At 40.1% G+C, this 21,907-nt stretch overlaps 1 protein-coding gene across 1 annotated transcript in view; it reads left to right on the top strand.

Moving 5' to 3' along the window:
- Positions 1 to 21,907, top strand: part of LOC121868768 (suppressor of lurcher protein 1-like) — a 76,382-nt gene that overhangs the window by 8,678 nt on the left and 45,797 nt on the right. The window contains exon 2 of the mRNA XM_042369654.1: positions 3,152 to 3,305. Coding sequence (XP_042225588.1) covers positions 3,161 to 3,305 — 145 coding nt within the window. The 5' untranslated portion in view covers positions 3,152 to 3,160. The remainder of the gene's footprint in view (positions 1 to 3,151; positions 3,306 to 21,907) is intronic.

Raw genomic sequence — 21,907 nt, 5'->3', positions numbered from 1 at the left:
TATTATGTAGTGTATGATCTGCCTTAAATTTTGAAAAGTTAAAATACATGAAAACAACAGCGGCCAGGAATGTTGGTTTCATAATGAAATTTAAGTAAGATGAAAAAAGATGTATTTGTCCATTGGCATACTGTACAGTAATGTGTCTTCAGGGCACGATACATTTATATTCTTTTCTGTTCCTTGTATGCCAATACATTCTTATAAAACTGGGCATTTATATCCTTTACCGAACTGAACACAATTTGCCGAACCCTCGGTGCTATTTCTTCATTGGGTCTTGTCTATTGGCAGTCCACGACCCCAGTTCAGGATCCCTGCCGAGAATTAGAGAAAACTTTACCACTTTACTTGGACCTCAGAGAAGAAATGTTTCAGTGAAGTGTCAGTAAATATCTTTATACGTGAAATGTTTTAGTGAAAGAGTTTGCCATTTTCGTTATGCATTATGACCTCTCTTTTATTTTTAATAGGGATCACCTGAAGATTGGGCACCCTTGCATATTTCACTTGATAATTAAACAATCTCTTAATAACCTAACCTAACTAAGCTTAACCCCTCTCCAGGTAGCGTGTCTGTGTTTTATCACCAGGAGAAATATGCAGAGGTGCCTAATTTCAGGTGATCTCTTATTATTTCTATTTCGTTACAAGTCACGGAAAAAAATATTAACCATCGATTTTTTATTGCACAGCGGTAGTTCATGTTGTGGTGATTTAACTGTATACAAAAATGTGTTGATTGCGCCAATAGAATGGGAGGGGGAGGGGTAAGCTTTCGAACAAGTTCCTAAAATTATGTATTGTATGTATCTTTACCTAACGATGTGGGTGGTACTTACACGAATACCATTGTAAACCGCTTAAATGTTTGTGTATACCTCTTTTAAGTATACATACCGGTATACAGTGAGAATGAAGAAAGCAGGAACCTGAGGAACATAGCGGAGACTGTTTGAAGAAGTAAAACCCTCTAACCTTTTGGCCATTCCCTTCGCCTAGTATTACTCTATGGGTTATGTTCCTTGGCATTCTGTACTGTATCTCTTGGGTCCTATCCCTGTCGAGTACATTATGAGAGAAAATACCCTGCCACTCCCCTGAATATTTTTTTTTACTTCTTCCTATATGCTGTTTCGTGTATTCCGTTTTGAAGTACCATATAGAAATTTTATTAAGGTGTACCCAACCAATTAAAATCTTCCATTTTTCTTCGCCTCCACCCTTCACGACCTCGACCAGACTTGTCGTGTGAGTGCCAGCCGACCCTGGAGCAAATTGTCCGGCAATGACACTATCGACCAGAAAGTTGTCGGTCGACCCACGAGTCTATCCGTCTTGAAGGTCTCTGCCATGGATGAATTTTTGGCCTGTGTTAGAGTATTTTATTTATTCAATATTTAACTTTTTAGCTTGATAGAAGTTCGCTAAGATTGTCGGGTTAAGCTAGAAAAAGCTCAAGTCGGGATCACTAATCTGTTTTGGCCGAAACACTATTAGTTGAACCAATCTGTCCGAAATCTCATTGATATTGCTATTGAAACAGTTTATTTAGCCAGAAAAATACAGATACAGTCGATAATAATAACAATATTTACATGGCTGAGCCATTTGAGAGACTGGGCCCTCTTGAAGGCACCTGATATACGGCACAGTTATCTCAAGGAAGTATTATAACATTTAGTATCATCTGGAATAGTACACATAACATGGTGGTAATAAGAACATATCAGAATGTTACCACGGTTATCATTTCGTTGAAACTTGGTTGAAACAATCTCTTCGAAACATCATTGGTTGAAACAGCCTATCTTAAACATCATTGGTTGAAACAATCTGGCCGTAACATCATTGGTTGAAACAATGTAAGACATCATTGGTTGAAACAATGTCTAAAACATCATTGGTTGAAACAATTTGTCCGAAACATCATTGGTTGAAACAATGTCCGAAACATCATTGGTTGAAACAATCTGGTCGTAACATCATTGGATGAAACAATCTGTCTGTAAAATCAGTGGTTGAAACAATCTGTCCGAAACATCATTGGTTGAAACAATCTGGTCGTAACATCATTGGATGAAACAATCTGTCTGTGATATCATTGGTTAAAACAATCTGTCTGTGATATCATTGGGTAAAACAATCTGTCTGTGATATCATTGGTTAAAACAATCTGTCTGTGATATCATTAGTTGAAACAATCTGTCTGTGATATCATTGGTTAAAACAATCTGTCTGTGATATCATTGGTTGAAACAATCTGTGTGATATCATTGGTTAAAACAATCTGTCTGTGATATCATTGGTTGAAACAATCTGTCTGTGATATCATTGGTTGAAACAATCTGTCTGTGATATCATTGGTTAAAACAATCTGTCTGTGATATCATTGGTTAAAACAATCTGTCTGTGATATCATTGGTTAAAACAATCTGTCTGTGATATCATTGGTTAAAACAATCTGTCTGTGATATCATCAGTTAAAGCAATCTGTCTGTGATATTGGTTGAAACAATCTGTCAGTGATATCATTGGTTAAAACAATCTGTCTGTGATATCATTGGTTGAAACAATTTGAAACATCATTGGCTGAAATAATATGGCTGAAACTCACTTCTGAAATGTCTAGAAGACTCTAGACGGAAGACTAGGCTGAAATATTCTCTCGTGGCAGACACTCTGGCGTCAGAGGCTACAGTATATGTAACTCTTCCTTTAGTAGTGTTGTATATAGGATCTAGGGAGAAATGTTTTTATCGTGCTTAGAAACGCTGTGCAGGTTGGAAATTCAGAGTCAATTTCTTTAACACAATGGTGCATCAATTAGGTAAAGCAAACAGCCAACATTTTTTTTTAGTATTGGATACTGGACTGAAATTAAAGGGATTTTTCTTTCATATACTTATTACCACATAAATACTCTGGAATTGTTGTAAATACTATACTCTACAGTATAGACATAAACACCTAACCAAAACACTTTTATTTTTAACACTTATCAGGCTACTTGCAACCTTCCTAGTTTACCCGTCCTAACCTATCAAATTTTCACTGCATCCTGCAAAATTTGTACTTTGCATCTTGACATGTTTTACCTCTAACAAGCCAAAGTTTAGGCTAATAACCTCATAATGTATCGCGTTGGCAGGTGGGCGCGATGATGGTGGTGGTGATGGACTTGGTGGTCAGCGGTGGCTGCTATCAGACTGCTCCCACCACCCTGCTGACACTGCTGCTGATATTCCTGACTCACCTACCTGACCGTCTGCAAGTGTCAGCCAAACGCTTAGGGGGCAACGAAGGTGAGTAGGCTATGGTAGTGCTGATTATGAAGCTCTCTCTCTCTCTCTCTCAAATATTGACAGAATCTGGTAACGTTCTAGAATAATCTCGATGGTTGATAACGAGAACTGTTTAATCCATTGGTTTATATGTGTGTATTGTAACGCTGTCTATGCGTTGAGGAAATCTTTGTTTAGAGTGAATATAAATGTCGGAAGTATTATGTAGAAGTCTTCCAGTCACATGACCAGAATGTAAACAAGCGTCTATGTTTTTGGTCAGTAAATACGCGCAATCTGTCATTAAGTTGGACTACTGAGTATTTATTCCTTCTTATAATAACAGTTTGTCTCCTCCAGTGGTGGAACAGTCAAACGAAGATATCAAAAAGGATTTGTATTAAAAAAAAGCGCTGGTACTCATGATCTATAGTTCTATACAGTTTGCCTCAGACTTGGTTCACTACCCCAGGAAATGTGACACATCTACAGTATACCTGACTCCAGTACTAGTACGGCATTATAATATTTACAAACAACGTAAAAGAGTGTATCCCAGTTCATTAGTCACTGATCACTTTCATGACGATGATAAGTGAAATAAATGTAAAACGCGCTAGCATGTTTGTTATATTTAAGAAGAGATGGTATTAAGAGAAACTTAAGTGAAGAATAATAAAATGTATACAATTTAAAGCTGGTAGGCTCTCCATCTTACTTAGCTGTTACAAACTTTTGGATGACTAAGTATTCTGTAGCTGTATGGACTATTTGCTGTTGTGGGTTGAAAAGAATGTAAAAGATAAGTTTCTCCCCTTGTGTAACTTGTTAATGTCACAATAGGTTTTGTTACGAGTGTTCAGTTTTACCCCATAAATAAGTACAGAACGTCGATGATATTACTCAGAAAATGAAATAGCTTATTTAGTTAGAAAACTGCAGATACAAAGTGAACAGCAACAATATTGACATGGCTGAGCATTTCGAGTGCTACAGCTCTCGAAAAGGCACTCGCAATATACCGGGTACTACTGTACATTTATTTCAAGAATTTTTTTTAAATATCAGAGTATCATCTGGCTTACAATAACTTGGATAGTGTTAGTGAATGCATAAGGAACTGTTACTACTCAAATATCTTCCCCAGTAAGGTTTCTGGCCTTTGGGGGCGAAAGACGGCTCAAAAACGAACCTCGTAATTGCCAAGAGGGTATAAAAAACTTTAGTCCAGTCAAAAATTACGTTTGGGGTCGGATTACTGGTCTTGTTTTGTTTTTTCCTTAGTTTACTTTTCCTTTTGTAATTCTTTTAGTGATACAGCAGCTTTAGTGTTGACCATTTTTCATATCTATGAGAGAGTCTCTTGGGAAGTAATCTGCTCAAGATATTAATTAAAACCTGATCCTATTGGGACTCTGGGACACAACCCTTCCCCTCTCTGTTTTTTTTCCGTTCAAGGCAGCAATGAACTTTGTTTTTCGTTTTTTTAATATATCATTTTACCCATTTTTCTCTGGTTATTTATTTTATTTTATTTTTTTTCTTCGAATTATCCATTTTTTTCATATTTTCTTATTTTTATTTTCCTCTCGTTCTCAGTTTGATATTTTTTTTTAAGTTTATTAACATTGTTTGTGTGTGTGTGTGTGTGTGTGTGTGTGTGTGTGTGTTTTGTTTCCACTATTATTGTTGGTAAGTGACGATACAATCAAGTGTAGGTCTTGGTGTAGGTAATGGGAGTTAATACTCGTATCGCGTTTTATCAGTTATATAAATGACTTAGGATATATCCAGCCATACAAACTGTAGTTCATTATCCATTGTGCTATATGTTTGGTGTCATTTGTATCTATTTGCTTTATGTTTGGTACAAAACAAAGAAATAATTAAAAGACTTCATTCTAAGGCGAATTTCATCTTTGACTTCGACCTTTTATGGTAAATATTTAAAATTTTCTAACATCCTCTCTGAAGTGCTATTGCCTTAAAATCGTTTGCATTTTGATAGTTTAGCTATTTAACATTATTTTAGGGAATAACAGGTCTGCTTACCAATTGTTAACACATTTAGTTTGAATAAATGGACAGCTACACGAACATTTTCTATGAACCAATCAGCTTTTTTATAGAAGAGGGGCGTGGCATTTGGACCAGGTTAGCATGGAAATACTTACAGTGGGTGGGCGGGTTGCTGCCCCTCGCCCGTCCTATCTCTTTTCTCTCTACTTAACCCAGGTTTCTTCCTCTCCATTTTTTTTTATATTCTCCTTCGGCTCTTTCCTCTTGACTTAGTCCAATTTTACTCACCTGTCCCACTTGGTATCCAGGTTCTTTCCTCTCCCTTCATTTCTTTTTTGTAATTCTCCTCCTTTTAGCCTCTCCTCTTCATCTAGTCCGTCTCTTCCTCCTTTTCCCGCCCGTTCTCACTTATCTTTCCTCTTCATCTCCTTCCCCGCCTCTGTCTATTTCTTAGTTTAGCTACTCTTCCTGCTCACTCCCCTACCCTCCCCCTTGCACCCCTTATCATTCTCTTGCATCCTCCTTCCTGCTCACTCCCCTACCCTCCCACTTGCACCCCATACCCTTCCCTTGCACCCACCTTCCTCCTCACTCCTCGTCACCAAACTAATGAAGCCAGGGGAACAATTTACCCTCTAATTGGAGTTCAATTGAGGATTCCGTGAGACAAGGCTGTAATATAGAGGAGTTATCCCTGAAGACGCATGTTAACTAAATATCACCACGAAGGCTTCTGTAGAATCTAGAATCTATTGAAAGGTTAATTTCTTGGGTAGTTGGCACTTGATATAGAATTTACTCTAACATATTAATAAATTTTCTCATTAAAAGTATGCTATTGTACGAATTAAGACCTAGTGAACGGTGCTTAATAATCTTTGCAGTTGAAGCATCTCGGACAACGACGGCAGTTCATACAAGAAATAGATATATAAATATCCAACAGGTGTTGAATTTAGTCACATTCTACTGTACGTTCCAGTATTTATGTTAAGGCATTTAGTACGTGCGTTTCTTTTTTTTAATATCACGTATTGACGAGCTAGAGCTTAGGTTAGGTTAGGTTAGGTTAGATTTTACGAATGTTTCAGCCATATGCACCTCCACCGCCCAGTACCTTTATATTCCTCACCCTCCAGTCCCAACCGACTTCCACTTCTCTCCTCCCCTCCTGCATCACCACCTCTTCTCTATTACCCCTTCGTCATCCCTTCTTCCTCCACCTCACCTTCTCACCTCCATCTCCTACTATCGACCTCCTTTCCCCCTTCACCTTACCTTTACCCTTCTTCGCCTCCTTTATCACCTTACCTTTCTCCACCACCTCCCCTTCCTCCACTCTCACCTCAACGTCCCTCCTACCCACCTCCTCCTCAACCCTCCTTCCTCCACCCCCACCGCTTCCACTTTCTCCACATCATCCTCCCACCTTTCCACCTCACCCAACTAAACCCTCCTCCACCTCCACTTTCTACCTCCCACCTTCTCCTTTTGTCCTCTCAACTCCTCCTCCCATCTTCTCCTCCTCGCTCTCCCACCGCCACGAGCCAGATGCTGCATTAGAACGATTTCAAGAGGCTAACTCAACACATGAATAATGCAGACCCACGCGAAAATATGACGTGGCGCTTCAGAGTCTCACGCGAATATACGTATAATATATACGACCAATAATTGATTTCCTTTTAGGGTTCTTAGAGATTCTCCCAGGTGTGTGAAGGAATTGAGGACTCTCCCAGGTGTGTGTAGGACTTAGAGATTCTCCCAGGTGTGTGTAGGACTTAGAGATTCTCCCAGGACTTGAGGGCTAAATATCCCCCAGTAGCTTATATGATAGAAAATAGATATACTGTATATACTGTTATTTTATTTATCATTACTTGAGCAAAATATATCGGAAAGGTAAAATATGATAATTATTTAATGTCCTAATCGTAAGCACAAAAATAACATTCAAATTGACATCAAAATTACACTTGATATTTACCTTAACTTTATTCGCTACTTAACATCAATTGACCAAAAGTACTACTACGGACCTTCGTGAATACAGATGATTGGATCCTCAAATTCGTTCGTTGATATTTATATTAGGGATTAAAACAGAACTTATAACAGTTGAGTCTTTGGATAATTCCATTTTGACTTTTTATCTCTTAAGCCGTCGTGTGAGTCTTGTAGAGAGATGAACACTCGAGTCCCAGGGTTATTTCTCATCCATGTTGGCCCTGAGCCTTCCCGGGAGTCTTGTCACTCTGCTCGTATAATTCAGTGTCCGGGAAGATTTGGTTTTTTTTATTGAATTTATATATATTTCCGGACCATTGAGTTTAATTGATGGCCTCATCGTTTCCGAGGTTGCTTAGATGACTTACTTTGTGGTGATCTTAATGGCCTCGTGGTGACCATATAGTGACCTTGCTGGCCTTGTGGTGACCCCCCCCTCGCTCATCAGTAACACGCTTGGTGACGCCAGACGTGATTTTTCGTCAGCCTTGTGCCTATACTGTACTGTAGAGCCGCTGGTAGGAGCCCGAGTAGTGGTAGTGCTGATGATTATGATGATGGTAGGTGGTGGTGGTAATAGTGATGGCAAGTGGTAGTGGTTATGGTGATGGTAAGTGGTGTTCATTGTGGTGGTGATGTCTGGTAGTGGTGATGGTTATGGTTGTGGTAATAGTGGTGGTGGTAGCTGATGGTGGTTACGATGGTAGGTGGTGGTTGAATAGATTTGGTTGCGTTTGGATATATTCGATTAGGGTGGGTACATTAGGTTAGGTTAGAAACAAAATTATGTAGGTTAGGTTAGTAAAGTAATGGTAAGTGGGGATGCTGATCATGAAAGGTGTAGATGGGTACTAACCAGCCACTGGATCTACGTAGGTTTTATACATAAATTATATCACATAACTGGTCTTTACACGAGGGTTTCAAATATCAGTGAAAGAACTAAAATAATTTTCAAATTTTTATTATTGAAGTTATTAGTGAATGTTGAACAGGTTTGGAACCTATTTTATTAACACCAGGGTGCTTTATTCAGCTGAGAGAAACCCCTGGCCTTTAAAGGGGTAATTCAACAAACAAACAAATATATTATAAAAAAAGGCCAACGTGTCTTGGTGTTCACTAAATGAAAGTGTAAGTGTTAATAAAATATTTTATGTTACTTAAAGTATTCTTGCAATAAGTGGTCGTTTGCATTAAACTCACTTAAATCCGCAGTAATTCACGCAGATAAATAGTGAAAATGAGAGCGGAGAAAATATTTACGTATGGTTGTAAAGCGGTGTGGTGTGTTGACACGTGATGATGACGGAGTGGTTCCTGGGTCCGGCGCCAGGGACGGATGGACCCGTCCTGGGTTAGGATTTCCAGAATCTTGAGTTGACTTTTGTCCTAAACGAAGTTACTGTATTTTAAAGTTTGATTTTATGATAAAAACAAAGAAAAAATTTCGGATGATTTGAGATTAATTGTCAGTAGTCTTGAAGGCAATGTAATTTTAAACACGTTTTCTAATTCACTGACATAAAAGGGTAAAGTTAGTTTAAGATTGTATATAATCTAAATTGTATTGGGTTGCACTGAAACTGTAGCTGTAGTGGGGTAACGGATTAGCACCCAGGTACAACGCAACGGCCATCCAGTGAAGTCACAAGAATGTTTACAAGACCAGCTCCCACAGTACCAGATCTATAGTTAATCTATGTGTTTATATGTTTCTTATGTTTTTGTACTGAAAGCTTTTGTCAATCAAGTGACCCACTCCCCGATTTCACCATATGTAACTTTTCATCTTTGTTCATTATATATTTTCAGCCCTTCGGGCTGCCATGTTATCTTAATAAACCGTTAATTATTATTATTATTTATTATTATTATAAATAGGGATATGGTGATGTTATATGGGAAAAATTATCCCTGACAGGAGAGGCTAGTGTACGTAATATAAAATGCTACTCCTTAAGTCAAAACAGAAACTGCGAAAATATGAGTAACCAACACAATCAAGTTTGTTGATTACGAACGTTATATTAAATTCGTGAGTTACAATAAGTAATAACTAGCAACATAATCTCTACTGAATAACGAATAATTAACTCATTAAATATTGCATATTTATTAGTAATAAATCAATATGAATATCATTTATTATTATAGTTAAATGATTAATTGAGTAATTGGTATCCCGGTTGACGTCGGTGTAAAATAACGGGAGGCTCAGAGCTTCAGAGGGGGTAGGGGTAGCCAGTAGCCACGTCAGTTAAACTGAGTCAGCTGAAACAGCCGGAGTGGAAGAAACACGAAATTTTCTCACAATAGTTTACTCAATTTAGTGAGTGAATATCTTCCAGCATTGCACAAACAACTCAAAGATAAGTAACAATTTGCTTGGTTTAGGGGATTATGAGTTAATACCCTGTACTTAGTTAATAATTATATCTATGAATATTATTTATGGCCAAAAATAGGTTCTTAGAAAATGAGGTGGCTCGGTACACTGAAGCTTATATCTTTCGGCGCTTAGTATTGGTCATCTAGAATATAGGAAATATGATTAATCCACTCAAATATAATTTATAACTTAATAAGTGGATCTAATAATTACTAATGTTGATTTCAGTGAGGATTGTTATCGGTACTCTATCAGGCTTCGAAGCCAAGTAGGTGATTGTCAATTATCGTGATTTCATATTCCTTCTCCACTAAAGTTGGGTAGGTATCTTATTATAAACGTATACACTGGTCCTTCGAACATTGATTTATGAATGACTATTAATCAAGCCCAGAGATCTGTTGGGGGAGAGGTTATGGAAGAGTCGATGAGGGCGGACTAATTATTCTTCATATCACGTGCTTTTTTCTTCGCTAAATATTGCAAATTGTCGCAAGGTAATTTTAGACCTTATGTGCTTGTTATAATCATAAATTTACGCTAAATAGTACACATTGTCTTATGATGTGGGGTTAATTCTCTATAGTCTTGGCTTTTTAATAATAGACGTGGCCGTAACTTGGTGCTCACATTTTTTAGTTAGGTCTTATAACGAGGCTGCCGAGTTTATTGGGGGGTACAAATTTTAATTTGGTGATGGTCGTAATTTTTTCGCTCTTTTTAATTTAGCGAGATAGAAGGTGGTGGAGAGGTAGTTGACTGGCTGGTGAAGGTTCCTGCCACGTCCTCGAGTTATGTTCTTCGTTGTCCTCGCGTTATGTTCTTCGTTGTCCTCGAGTTATGCTTTTCGTCGTCCTGCCACGCTCTCGAATTATGTTCTCCGTCGTCCTCGAGTTGTTCTCCATTATCCTCGAGTTATGTTCTTCGTTGTCCTCGGGATATGGTCTTCGTCGTCCTCGAGTTGTGTTCTCCGTTGTCCTCGAGATATGTTCGTCGTTGTCCTCGAGATATGCTCTTCGTTGTCCTCGAGATATGTTCGTCGTTGTCCTCGAATTACGTTCGTCGTTGTCCTCGAGATATGTTCGTCGTTGTCCTCGAGATATGTTCGTCGTTGTCCTCGAATTACGTTCATCGTTGTCCTCGAGTTATGTTCTTCGTTGTCCTCGAGTTATTTCGTCGAGATATGTTCTCCTCGAGTTATGTTGTCCTCGAGTTATGTTCTTCGTTGTCCTCGAGTTATGTTCTTCGTTCCTCGAGTATGTGCGTCGTCGTCCTCGAGATATGTTCGTCGTCCTCGTTATATTCTTCGTTGTCCTCTTCGTTGTCCTCGAGATATGTTCGTCGTTGTCCTCGAATTACGTTCATCGTTGTCCTCGAGTTATGTTCTTCGTTGTCCTCGAGTTATGTTCTTCGTTGTCCTCGGTATGTTCGTCGTTGTCCTCGAGATATGTTCGTCGTCGTCCTCGAGATATGTTCGTCGTCGTCCTCGAGTTATATTCGTCGTTGTCCTCGAGATATGTTCGTCGTTGTCCTCGAGATATGTTCGTCGTCGTCCTCGTTATATTCGTCGTTGTCCTCGAGATATGTTCTTCGTTGTCCTCGAGATATGTTCGTCGTCGTCCTCGAGTTATATTCGTCGTTGTCCTCGAGATATGTTCTTCGTTGTCCTCGAGATATGTTCGTCGTCGTCCTCGAGTTATATTCGTCGTTGTCCTCGAATATGTTCGTCGTTGTCCTCGAGATATGTTCGTCGTCGTCCTCGAGTTATATTCGTCGTTGTCCTCGAGATATGTTCGTCGTTGTCCTCGAGATATGTTCGTCGTTGTCCTCGAGATATGTTCGTCGTCGTCCTCGAGTTATATTCGTCGTTGTCCTCGAGATATGTTCGTCGTTGTCCTCGAGATATGTTCGTCGTTGTCCTCGAGATATGTTCGTCGTCGTCCTCGAGATATGTTCGTCGTCCTTGTAGTCTTCGTTCTATCACATCTCCTTTTCGTGTATCATCATCCTCCTTTCTTCACTGTTCCGAGATGCGCTCTCTGTCTTAACGTTCACTGCCTTTGCGTTCACTTTCTTCTTTACGTTCACTTCTTTACGTTCACTGTCTTCTTTACCTTCACTGTCTTCTTTACCTTCACTGTCTTCTTTACGCCATACTTTCTTTACGTTCACCTTCGTCTTTACTTTCACCTTCCTCTTTACGTTCACGTTCTTCTTTACGTTCACCTTCCTCATTAGGTTCATTTTTTTAAGTCTTTTCTTTCAGTTCATCTCTATCTTTTTTCCTCTGCCTTTTTCACCTTCCACCGTAACCAGTAGACAGAAGGCAGACGGGTTCTAGTCAGATGGGACAGATATATCGCCGTCTGTCCGTGTATCGGTCTGTGTGAATGTCGTATTGATTTATTATCGTTCACCTACATTACTGTTCCCCCTCCACATTTATTTCTATCTCGTTTCTGTCACATCCGATCTCTTTGGTTTTATGGGAGAGGAGACGGGAGTGATTTTAAAGAATAAGACGGACTCCATGAGACCGGTGACGTAAACAAATAAACAAGAGTACGGATTGAAGAGAGACAGTGGTATGATGGATAAAAGAACCGGCACCAGTATAACAGCAGCAGTAATAGTACCGGGAACAGTAACACCAGCAGGGGTAGAAACAAGTGCTGTTAGTAATGACTTAATACATGGCGGTTCTTTCTCTGGCGTGGTTTTATCACTGACAGAGAGAGACAGGGAGCCTGGGGTTCTTAAAGAGAGCGCTTAATCTGCCCTGAACTACATCGTATATCGCCAACTACCGGTTTATCACTTGTAGCAGTAGGAACAGTAGTAACAGCAGCAAAAATAAGAGGGGTAGCGGAAGGAGGAGCAGAAGCGGTGAGCAGCGGCAGCAGCGATAAAGAGGAGGAGGACGTCTAAGATATACTGCGAGTGTTCCTCTAATGCATTTTATATCACGAGCGGAGGAGAGGGAGAATCTCGGAGGACGTCCCCCTTGGATTAACTACCTCGTGTATCATCCTCTACTGCCTCTGGTCACAACGTCATTCCGGGCACGAAGGCAGTGATTTAGGAGGTGGCAGGTTCTTTGGGGCGTCATAGGACAAGTGACAGGTGCCGAGGACGTCACAGGGTAGGTGACAGTTATAGTTGGCTCCACTCCTGCGTTTATCACTCAGAAGTGTGAATTCGAAGCATTCCCTAGTGAGCGGGAGGGAGAGCGGAAGGGTGTGTCGAGGTAATTGTCTTTCTGTGTGGAGGAGACGGGTTACTAGTATAGGGGTGAGGACGGAAAATGTATACCAGTTGGGAGAGATTACAATGCAGGATAACGCTAATCGTCTAGCGTTATCCTGCAATACTATGTGGTAAACGCAGGAGTGGATCCAACTGTACCAATGGGTGTTTCAGGACAGGTGACAGATACCATGGTGTGTTTCAGGACAGGTGACAGATACCATGGGGGTGTTTCAGGACAGGTGACGGGAGGAACATGAGGACGGACGAAGTTTGTGAACGATATATTGACCCTCAGCAGGTGTGTTGGGAAACAGGTGCGTCTGGCTCTTGTTATAGTATCGCCACAACACACACACTAGCTATTTGCGACAGGCTGACATAACATATAGAAAATGTAAGACAAACCATCAATAGTCATAAGACGTTGGAAAAATTTTATTAAGATCCTCCTCCTTCCAAACCCCTCCCCTCCCCTCCCCCCCTCTCCCCTCCTCCCCCCCCCAACCTCTCTCTGGTCTCGTATAGTTGAAGAAAAAGCTGTATAGTCATCAGCTTGAGGGGATAGGTATGTCCTTTCTGTGTGTGTGTGTGTGTGTGTGTGCGTACAGGACCCGATTACCTCTCTTATTGAACTGTCTAGCTCTCTTGTAAACATGGAGACGAGAATATGAGTCGGATGATAAGGTAGCGGGGGAGGTAAGACTGGGGGCGGGGTTGTTCTGGAAAGGGGAGATCGAATGTGTTTACGGTGTGGGGGTAATGGGTTAAAGGGGGGTGTGGGGGTAATGGGTTAAAGGGGGGGTATTGGGGTACTTGAGATAAATGGAAATATTCCTTGTGTTGTGTTCAGTGATGGAAACTGTGTGTATGTGTTTCTTTTTGTCTCGGTATTTTGGAAGGATTGGTTGTGGTGTATTGTGTTTGGGGGACTGTATAGAGGTGTTGGTGGCTATACCGTAATAGGGGAAGGTTGGGGTAAGCCAAGCGGGTGGTTGGGGCGGGTACAGGCGGTTATGTATGTACCTGTGGTCATAATTAGTCCTGAGAATGTAACATGAAGCCAGGTGTTAACAGATGGTTCGGTCCTTTACAAGTCAACAAATCTACTTTACCCCCTCGTCCGGCCCCTCGATCATTCTACCATCAAAGTAAAATTAGATTAGTTTTAGATTTATTTGTGTCATGAGCGTGGTACGACCCCCTTCTCTTTTCCTCTGTCAGTGTATCTCTTTCACTTTTATGTCTCCCCTTCCACCTTTCCCTCACCACCCTAACTATCACCCTCCAGTCCTACCGCCCCCCATGCACTTTCTCTTCAGAGGCTCTCCAACACGATAAACCAATCTTATCTCTCTCTCTCTCTCTCTCTCTGTCTCTCTCTCTCTCTCTCTCATCGATCATCTGGAGTCATACAACCAGCTGCTCCGTCTATACCTGTCTTTGTCTCTGTTGTTCTGTGTGTTTTTTGTATCTGTCTGTTACCCTGTGTCTGTCTGTCAGTCTGATGCTCTTACGACTTCCTGATAATAGTTGCAGTTTGTCATGTCAATATGTTTGTGTTTGTCTATCTGTCTGTCGTTTGTGTCTGTCTGCCTGTCTGTCTGTCTGTCTGTCTGTCTGTTAATCACTGCCCGCCCTTTTTGCCAGCCTATCCGTTCAGTCTCACGGACTCCATTTATTCTACTGTCGGAGCTGTCGACATTCTGTCTCTTAGTCAGCTTTCTTGTTAATATATTTTACTTCAGTTACAGCAGTTGCCGCTATCTGTGTTTATCACCTGTCGGTACATGATCAGTATTGTTCTTGTCTTTGTGTCAGTGTCGGGGCACAATGGGCGAGGTATACAGCCGGGGTCACTACAGGTAGAGGCTTTATTCCAGTGACAGTCTGAATGATGTATTGTGTGTCGTGGTGCGCCCCCCAGACGAAACAAAAACTAAAACTGTATATATATATATATATATATATATATATATATATATATATATATATATATATATATATATATATATATATATATATATATATATATATATGTATAAATATAGTGTCTCGATAAAATCACAGGAAAGGGGAAACAATGGAGCACCTTAGATTTCGTCTTTATTCAAGACATCTTCAGAGGCAACTGATTTATACTGATTTATCTGTCCACGTTTCTATTGTGGATCTACATGAAGTATATATTGTGTGTGTGTTATGCTCAAAACCCCTTTCCTGCCAGGGACTATGGTGCTGGGGGGAATGGGGGTTTTGATTCATTAGTCCAGAGTATTCTGCAACTAGTCAACCCACTGGTGTTCTGCTAGCGGCAAATGTACTCATTTTATTGGCGAGTGAGTGAGTGTAAGGAGTGAACACAGTCTTCTGCTCAATACTGGACACGGACCTCTTCACGTGCGAGGCAAATACTTTACCACTGAGATACGGAGCCACAAACTGCGGAAGCACCATTACCTTTAATTAAGTGCCGGGTACATAAACGCCTGTAAATAGTGTTAAACTCATGAGCTGTCAAATAAGAGATAAACTTACTGGAAAAGCGACGTATCAGATTTGTGTTATGAAGACAACATTGAAGAAGGAAAATTATATTGTAATATCATGGTGTTTGAGCTTACAAGTTGGTGTAAGGTTTGTGTGACATCACCCCAGACCCTTCAGGTAAAATGTCAAAGCAACATCACATACATATCCAAAGGGCATATAACCTAACTCCAAATGTTGAGACAAGGCGTAGAACTTTTTTGTCCATTGATCCCGTGTAATATTAGAGTTGAGACTAGACGTGATTGAGAGGTACAGGTAACTGAGAAAGGTCAAGGGGTCGCCGTGGCCTGTATGGATCTGGTAACCATCGTAAAATTGGTATCAATGTTGTCCGAAACAGAGGAGCGGTTATGTAGATTTTCAGGATATACAAAGACCGCAAAAAAAAAACCACACACACTTAAGAATGAGCTAATACGACTTTTATTGTGTGTGTGTGTGTGTGTGTGTTCCAGATTATATTTTTATGTTAGACGAGAATGAGGAATGCGTGTGTTGTGGGTTAGTGATAAGAGGAATGAGTGTTGTGGGTTAGTGATGAGAGGAATGAGTGTGTTGTGGGTTAGTGATGAGAGGAATGAGTGTGTTGTGGGTTAGTGATGATGAGTGTGTTGTGGGTTAATGAGAATGAGTGTTGTGGGTTAGTGATGAGAGGAATGAGGTGTTGTGGGTTAGTGATAAGAGGAATGAGTGTTGTGGGTTAGTAGATGAGAGAATGGAGTGTTGTGGGTTAGTGATAAGAGGAATGCGTGTGTTTTGTGGGTTAGTTATAGAGGAATGATTGTTGTGGGTTAGTGATGAGAGAATGCGTGCGTTGTGGGTTGGTTATGAGAGGAATAGGTGTGTTGTGGGTTAGTGATGAGAGAATGATTATTTGTGGGTTAGTGATAAGAAGAATGAGTCTGTTGTGGGTTAGTGATGAAAGAATGATTCTGTTTGTGGGTTAGTGATAAGAGAGAATGAGTGTTGTGGGTTGATAAGTGGAATGAAGTGTTGTGGGTTGTATTGATACAGAGAAATGAGTGTTGTGGGTTAGCTATTAAGAGGAATAAGAGTGTTGTGGGTGGGTTAGTGATGAGGCCAAGTGTTGTATGGGTTGTGATAAGAGGAATGAGTGTTGTGGGTTAGTGATGCAGAGAATGGTGTGTTGTGGGTTATTGATAGAGGAGAATGGTTGTGGGTTAGTGATAAGAGGAATGAGTGTTGTGGGTTGGTGATAAGAGGAATACTGGGCTATATTTTGTGGGTTGGTGATAGAGAATGAGTGTGTTGCTTGTGGGTTATTGATAGAGGAATGAATGTTGTGTGGGTTAGTGATAAGAGGAATAGGTGTGTTGTGGGTTAAAGTGATAAGAGGTGTTGTTGTGGGTTGTTAGTAGTAGAGAATAGGTATTATTGGGTTGTGATAAGAGGAATGAGTGTGTTGTGGGTTAGTGATGAGAGGAATGAGTGTGTTGTGGGTTAGTGATAAGAGGAATGAGTGTTGTGGGTTAGTGATGAGAGGAATGAGTGTTGTGGGTTAGTGATAAGAGGAATGAGTATGTTGTGGGTTAGTGATAAGAGGAATGAATATGTTGTGGGTCAAGTGTATTTAAGTTACACACTAGGAACACTTGATAAGATTTGAGAGGTTATTAAGTGAATCCTCTCCAGGGAAGAGGTCTGAGTAAAAGTGTGTTACCCCTTGAGTTAAGTGGGGCACTTTCCTGTTAAGAGGTTGTAAGCTATAGGCTATGTGTCTCATCCAGGAAGTGTCACCTCAGAGGAGAGCTGTTGGCAACCCGGTAGTAACCATGTTTGTCTACATTAACCTCATTCATTTTTACCCTTTGAGAAATTTCCTAGCTCAGGCCTGATTTGTTGTGGTTAACTGACTCGACCCGGTGAGGCAGTAATATTAGAGATGGTCGTAGCCTGAAGATAAGTTGAACCAGGAACCCGTGATTGTCTTCTTTCTTATTTTGTTTAGTTTTTTTTTATAATATATTTGTTTTGTTTTATATATCTATTTCGATATTGTTTTATTTGCTTATTTTAATCATTTAAGTTTCTGGACAGCCCTTCTTGATTTATATAATTATCTGTATCTCGGTTTTATTTGTTGTTTTGTTTCATCATTTATCGTGCTTTATTTATTTATTATTTTGTATGTATTTATGTATTTATTTCCTGACAGCAGAAGATTGACATATATTTATGAACCACAAAACAGTGAATCATCATCAGTCGACACAAGGAACATTTCACTCTCTCTCTTACTTAATATTCAAGCAGATATGTGAAAGAATTGTGACTAATGATAAAAGGATGAGATTTGGCACAGATCTAGGGTAGGTCTAAAGGAAGATTTTGGGCTGTAGGGTCAGTCGAGGTTCTTCCTCTTCGGGTTGTGGAGGCCATTTTTGTTCCGTCATTACGACAAAATGAATTTTGCGCCATAACTTTAAAAATTATAAAGATAATCTTGTACTGGAAGTGTCGATATCCATATTTTCAGGGTCAAGATAAATCCAGCAAATGTACTACATAAAATGGAAATGTATCATGAGGTCAGAGGGTCTTTTTCAATAGCTGGACATTGTGCATGAACGATGAAAACAGTGTAATGTCTAAAATAATCAAGTTATAATACAATGACCTACAAAGGTAGCCCCATTATCATTCCTTTAATCAAATATTTTCATTATATGCAAACCAAACTTGTGTTCAAAAGACAAGATTAGAATATCATCATTTTCATAAACTTGCAATTTACAATGTAACAGTTGTAGTCTATTGGATAGCTGTAGCATTCAGTTACACTCGGCGTCACACTGACCCCCACACAGACAAAGGCCAGTCACAGTACATGGGAGTGTTGCCTTGACACACTTGCAGTGTCCTCTGCACCCATTTTTGCAACCACACCGCAGTAGCTCACGACAAGCAGCTGATGCTTCAGTCAAAGTACATGTAGTCCAACAAACATCCCACTCATCTTCGTCATCTTAACCCAACCCCATTCATATGGTGAAGGTATTAGGTTCTGCAATCTTATGTCCAGCAATATCCAGCTTGGATCAAGGCCTCTCATGTTGGCGGTATTCCTTCTATTGTTTTTCCCTTGTGAGCAAAGAGCTCTTTGCAGGCCTGGTTTACACTTTCTTTGCCACTGATGCTGTCATTCAGTAGGATTACAAAACGTTCTACACGTTTCATCCAGGCTAACACATCTTTAGGTGTTGCACCCTAAGCTGCAATCACTGCATCATAAGACTTCCAAAATTCCCAGGCCGTTTTCTTTCCTCTTTATGCAAAGAATAATACACTGTCACATCTTGTTAAAGCATGAAACATTGGAAGTGCAAGGCAGCGATCAGGAGACCCTGAGTGCATCGACGTTCAGACGATTAGCTGATGCAACAGCCAAGACTACAACATCTGTGTCGACAGTGCGGACTGAAGCTGTGGTATAACCCTCCTTTACAGGACCTTCCAAGTGCAGCATCATTCTTGTCTGCCTCTGCATGGTTACATGGCGCTAAACCGAATGCATCTCGATGCTGGGCGAAGTGAACGCCTGCGTGATATGTGCTGTTAACCCGTTTCTCTGTATTCATCGACACCATTCTTAATGCCAAAAAATAAAATAGCCGTTTTATTTTCGTTCAGGCGAAGGAACTCTTGCGACTTTCCAAGAATGAAACTTGTCGCTTCCACACGTCTCCTCACTCTTTTGCTTCTTCGCTGTCTTGTACCTGCCTTTATACTATGAGGAAGGTATTCACCCCACACAATGTCTACACTAAAAGCTTTCTGTAGTTGGGATTCTATGCAAGGTAAGAATACGTGCATGGCATGGTCTTTGAATGTCTTACCAGCATTCACATCTGGTGGTACTAGATCCTCCAAATATCTCATAAGATCTGATTTAGTACTATGTCTCAAATTATCAAATTGCGACGGGGCAGAAGGATATACTTGGTTTTCATTCTCAAAGAACTTATCAAGGTCTCTATCTCGCATTTGAGAATCTATATAAAGTCCGGAGAAAAGAGAACAGTCATTCCTCAAAGACAATTCTTGTTGCTGAGCTTTACAATTTGCTCTGACTGGAGGTCGACTGAAGAGAGGAAGGTTGTTGCGCTTGGTGGGATCAGCAATTGGTTTAGCCACATCTGTAAGACGATCTTTGACATAGGCATCGTACTGTTCCTGTCCCAATTTCTCCAAGTTCCATACAGCATCTGCCAAAGCAAGGTCTGCTAGGTCTGCTGTGCAGCACCAGAACGTCCGTGATATTGTCGCTAAATGGATTTCCCATTTCGTTGATGGCATCTTTGAGTGACTGCACTTTGGAGAAGTATGCCTTCTGAACATGCTGTATTTGTTCATGATGACAGTCACATTGTGACTTCTTCGTTTCCATTAAGACCTCAAATTACTGAATCACTTTTGCCATTTCTAAGCCAGACACCTTCCATCGCCTTTCACTTTGGCGTTATTCTGTCCATACACCTGGTCACTGGCAACAGCAGAGAAAGTATGTTCTGTTTTCCTCACCGTGAAGTTTCCTTTCAGAAACTGGTCATAGATGTGTGGATGTTTTGTTCTCAATGAAACTACCGTATGTCACGAAAATGAACTGGAATCCATCTGGCATAATTGTGGTGATCTAAGGCAAAGAACCATGGCACGAGTTTGGTTAATGAGTCAATGTAGAGTGGAAAGCAAACTTCTCGGGTCGACCTCACAAATGCCAACACTGTAAGTTGCAGCCCAAGAACTGTTGACCTGAATTTGAATTGTGGACTTATAAGAGACACTTGAGCACTCCAGGCGTCCGTGGATGTCCGGTTCTCACTGGCATTCCTCTGTGAATCGGCCTTCTTCTCCGGCAAGTAATGTGCACATGCTGTTATTTGGTGGGCTCTCCTGATACAGGTAACATGAGATACTTTTAGTGAAAACAGAAAACATAACGACCAAAAGTATACATGGTTTTAGAGTAAATTCACACAATACACTAATATTGATTTCTTTATTGCACTCATCGACCCTGAAAATATAGGTATAGACACTTCAAGTACAAGATTATCTTCATTAGTTTTAAAGTTATGACACATGATTCATTTTGCCATAATGACAGAACAAAAATGGACATTACAGGAAGAATCTCGAGTGGCCCTATAACCAAAAATCTTCCTTTATACCTTCCCCAACTCTGCCAAATTTCATGCTTTTATCATTAGTCACAATTCTTTGCTTAAAATCAATCAGGATTTGGGAGTGCAAGATGAAGCAGGGACTGAATAGGCTTATTTCAGTCTAATGATTGATTCTATATGAAGTGTTCAGTGTCATATTGTTAGGTTTTGCGAAGAGGAGGAAGGAATAAGGATTGAATTACCTTGTCCTTTGCGACAAAAATGAACGAATCGATCGCCTGCAGATTAGGTATCTCGGCTTTTTTTTTATTTGATGATTCAACACTAGCCGAGCCTAGTGCAACGTAACCAATCCTAATTTAATATCAACGTAACCAAACATAATCTAACCTAACAACCAAATATAACCTATCCTAACGTACCTATAACCTAACCTATACTATTCTAACCCAACCTAACTTAGTCTAGTGTAACCTAACCCAGGTAATAATAGGGTGTTTAATGATCTGGTGAAATAAGCTGGGGGGGGTAATCTTCAGGTGGACCAAATGGATTTATCAGGACCTTATGAGAATTTACTAGGGAAAGGAAATTAAGACAACCGAGGCTACATTGTTTTAGCAGTGACGAACGTAACTTTGTCAGCAGTAGGTTTGTGCCTTGAAATAAAGGGTAAACTGAAAAGGCTACGCTATTTTCGGTGATTAAATAATGCGAAATTTTCAGAATGATGTTGGAGTTACGATGAAATGAAGACAGAATGGGATACGTTGGCTGGACAGTAATAAACGTGGATTTGCCAAGATCATGATTTAGGAACGGCCAAATGAAACGGAGAGAAATGGTGATGAAACGGTGTGTAATTTATTTTTGTGTTGGTACCAGTTGAAGTTACGAGGTTAGAATGGGATATATCACTTATGTTCAAGAATTTCAAGTGACAACGTAATAAACTAATAATTTTATTCGAGGATTTTTGCTGATAATATAACCAAACAGTCAAATTTATCGTAACCTTTACCTAACTTAACCGAACAGTAAGCTAACCGGTTCTAACCTAACCCAATCAGATTTACTCTGTACTAGACCGAACTTTAACTTACCCTAACCATACTGCCTAATCTAACTTAACCTAGCCATATTTATCACTACCATGTTTAACCTGACTTAACCTAACCATACTTTCCAATATCAAAACCCAGCCAATTTTTATATAACACTTCAGTTTTACCCGAAGCTTAACTTCGGAAGAATCAGTT

This window comes from Homarus americanus, unplaced genomic scaffold (genome assembly GCF_018991925.1).
Source record: "Homarus americanus isolate GMGI-L3 unplaced genomic scaffold, GMGI_Hamer_2.0 scaffold30535, whole genome shotgun sequence".
Classification (NCBI taxonomy): Eukaryota; Metazoa; Arthropoda; class Malacostraca; order Decapoda; family Nephropidae; genus Homarus; species Homarus americanus.
Note: the sequence above shows the minus strand (reverse complement) of the source record. Positions and strands in the feature narration are given on the sequence as shown.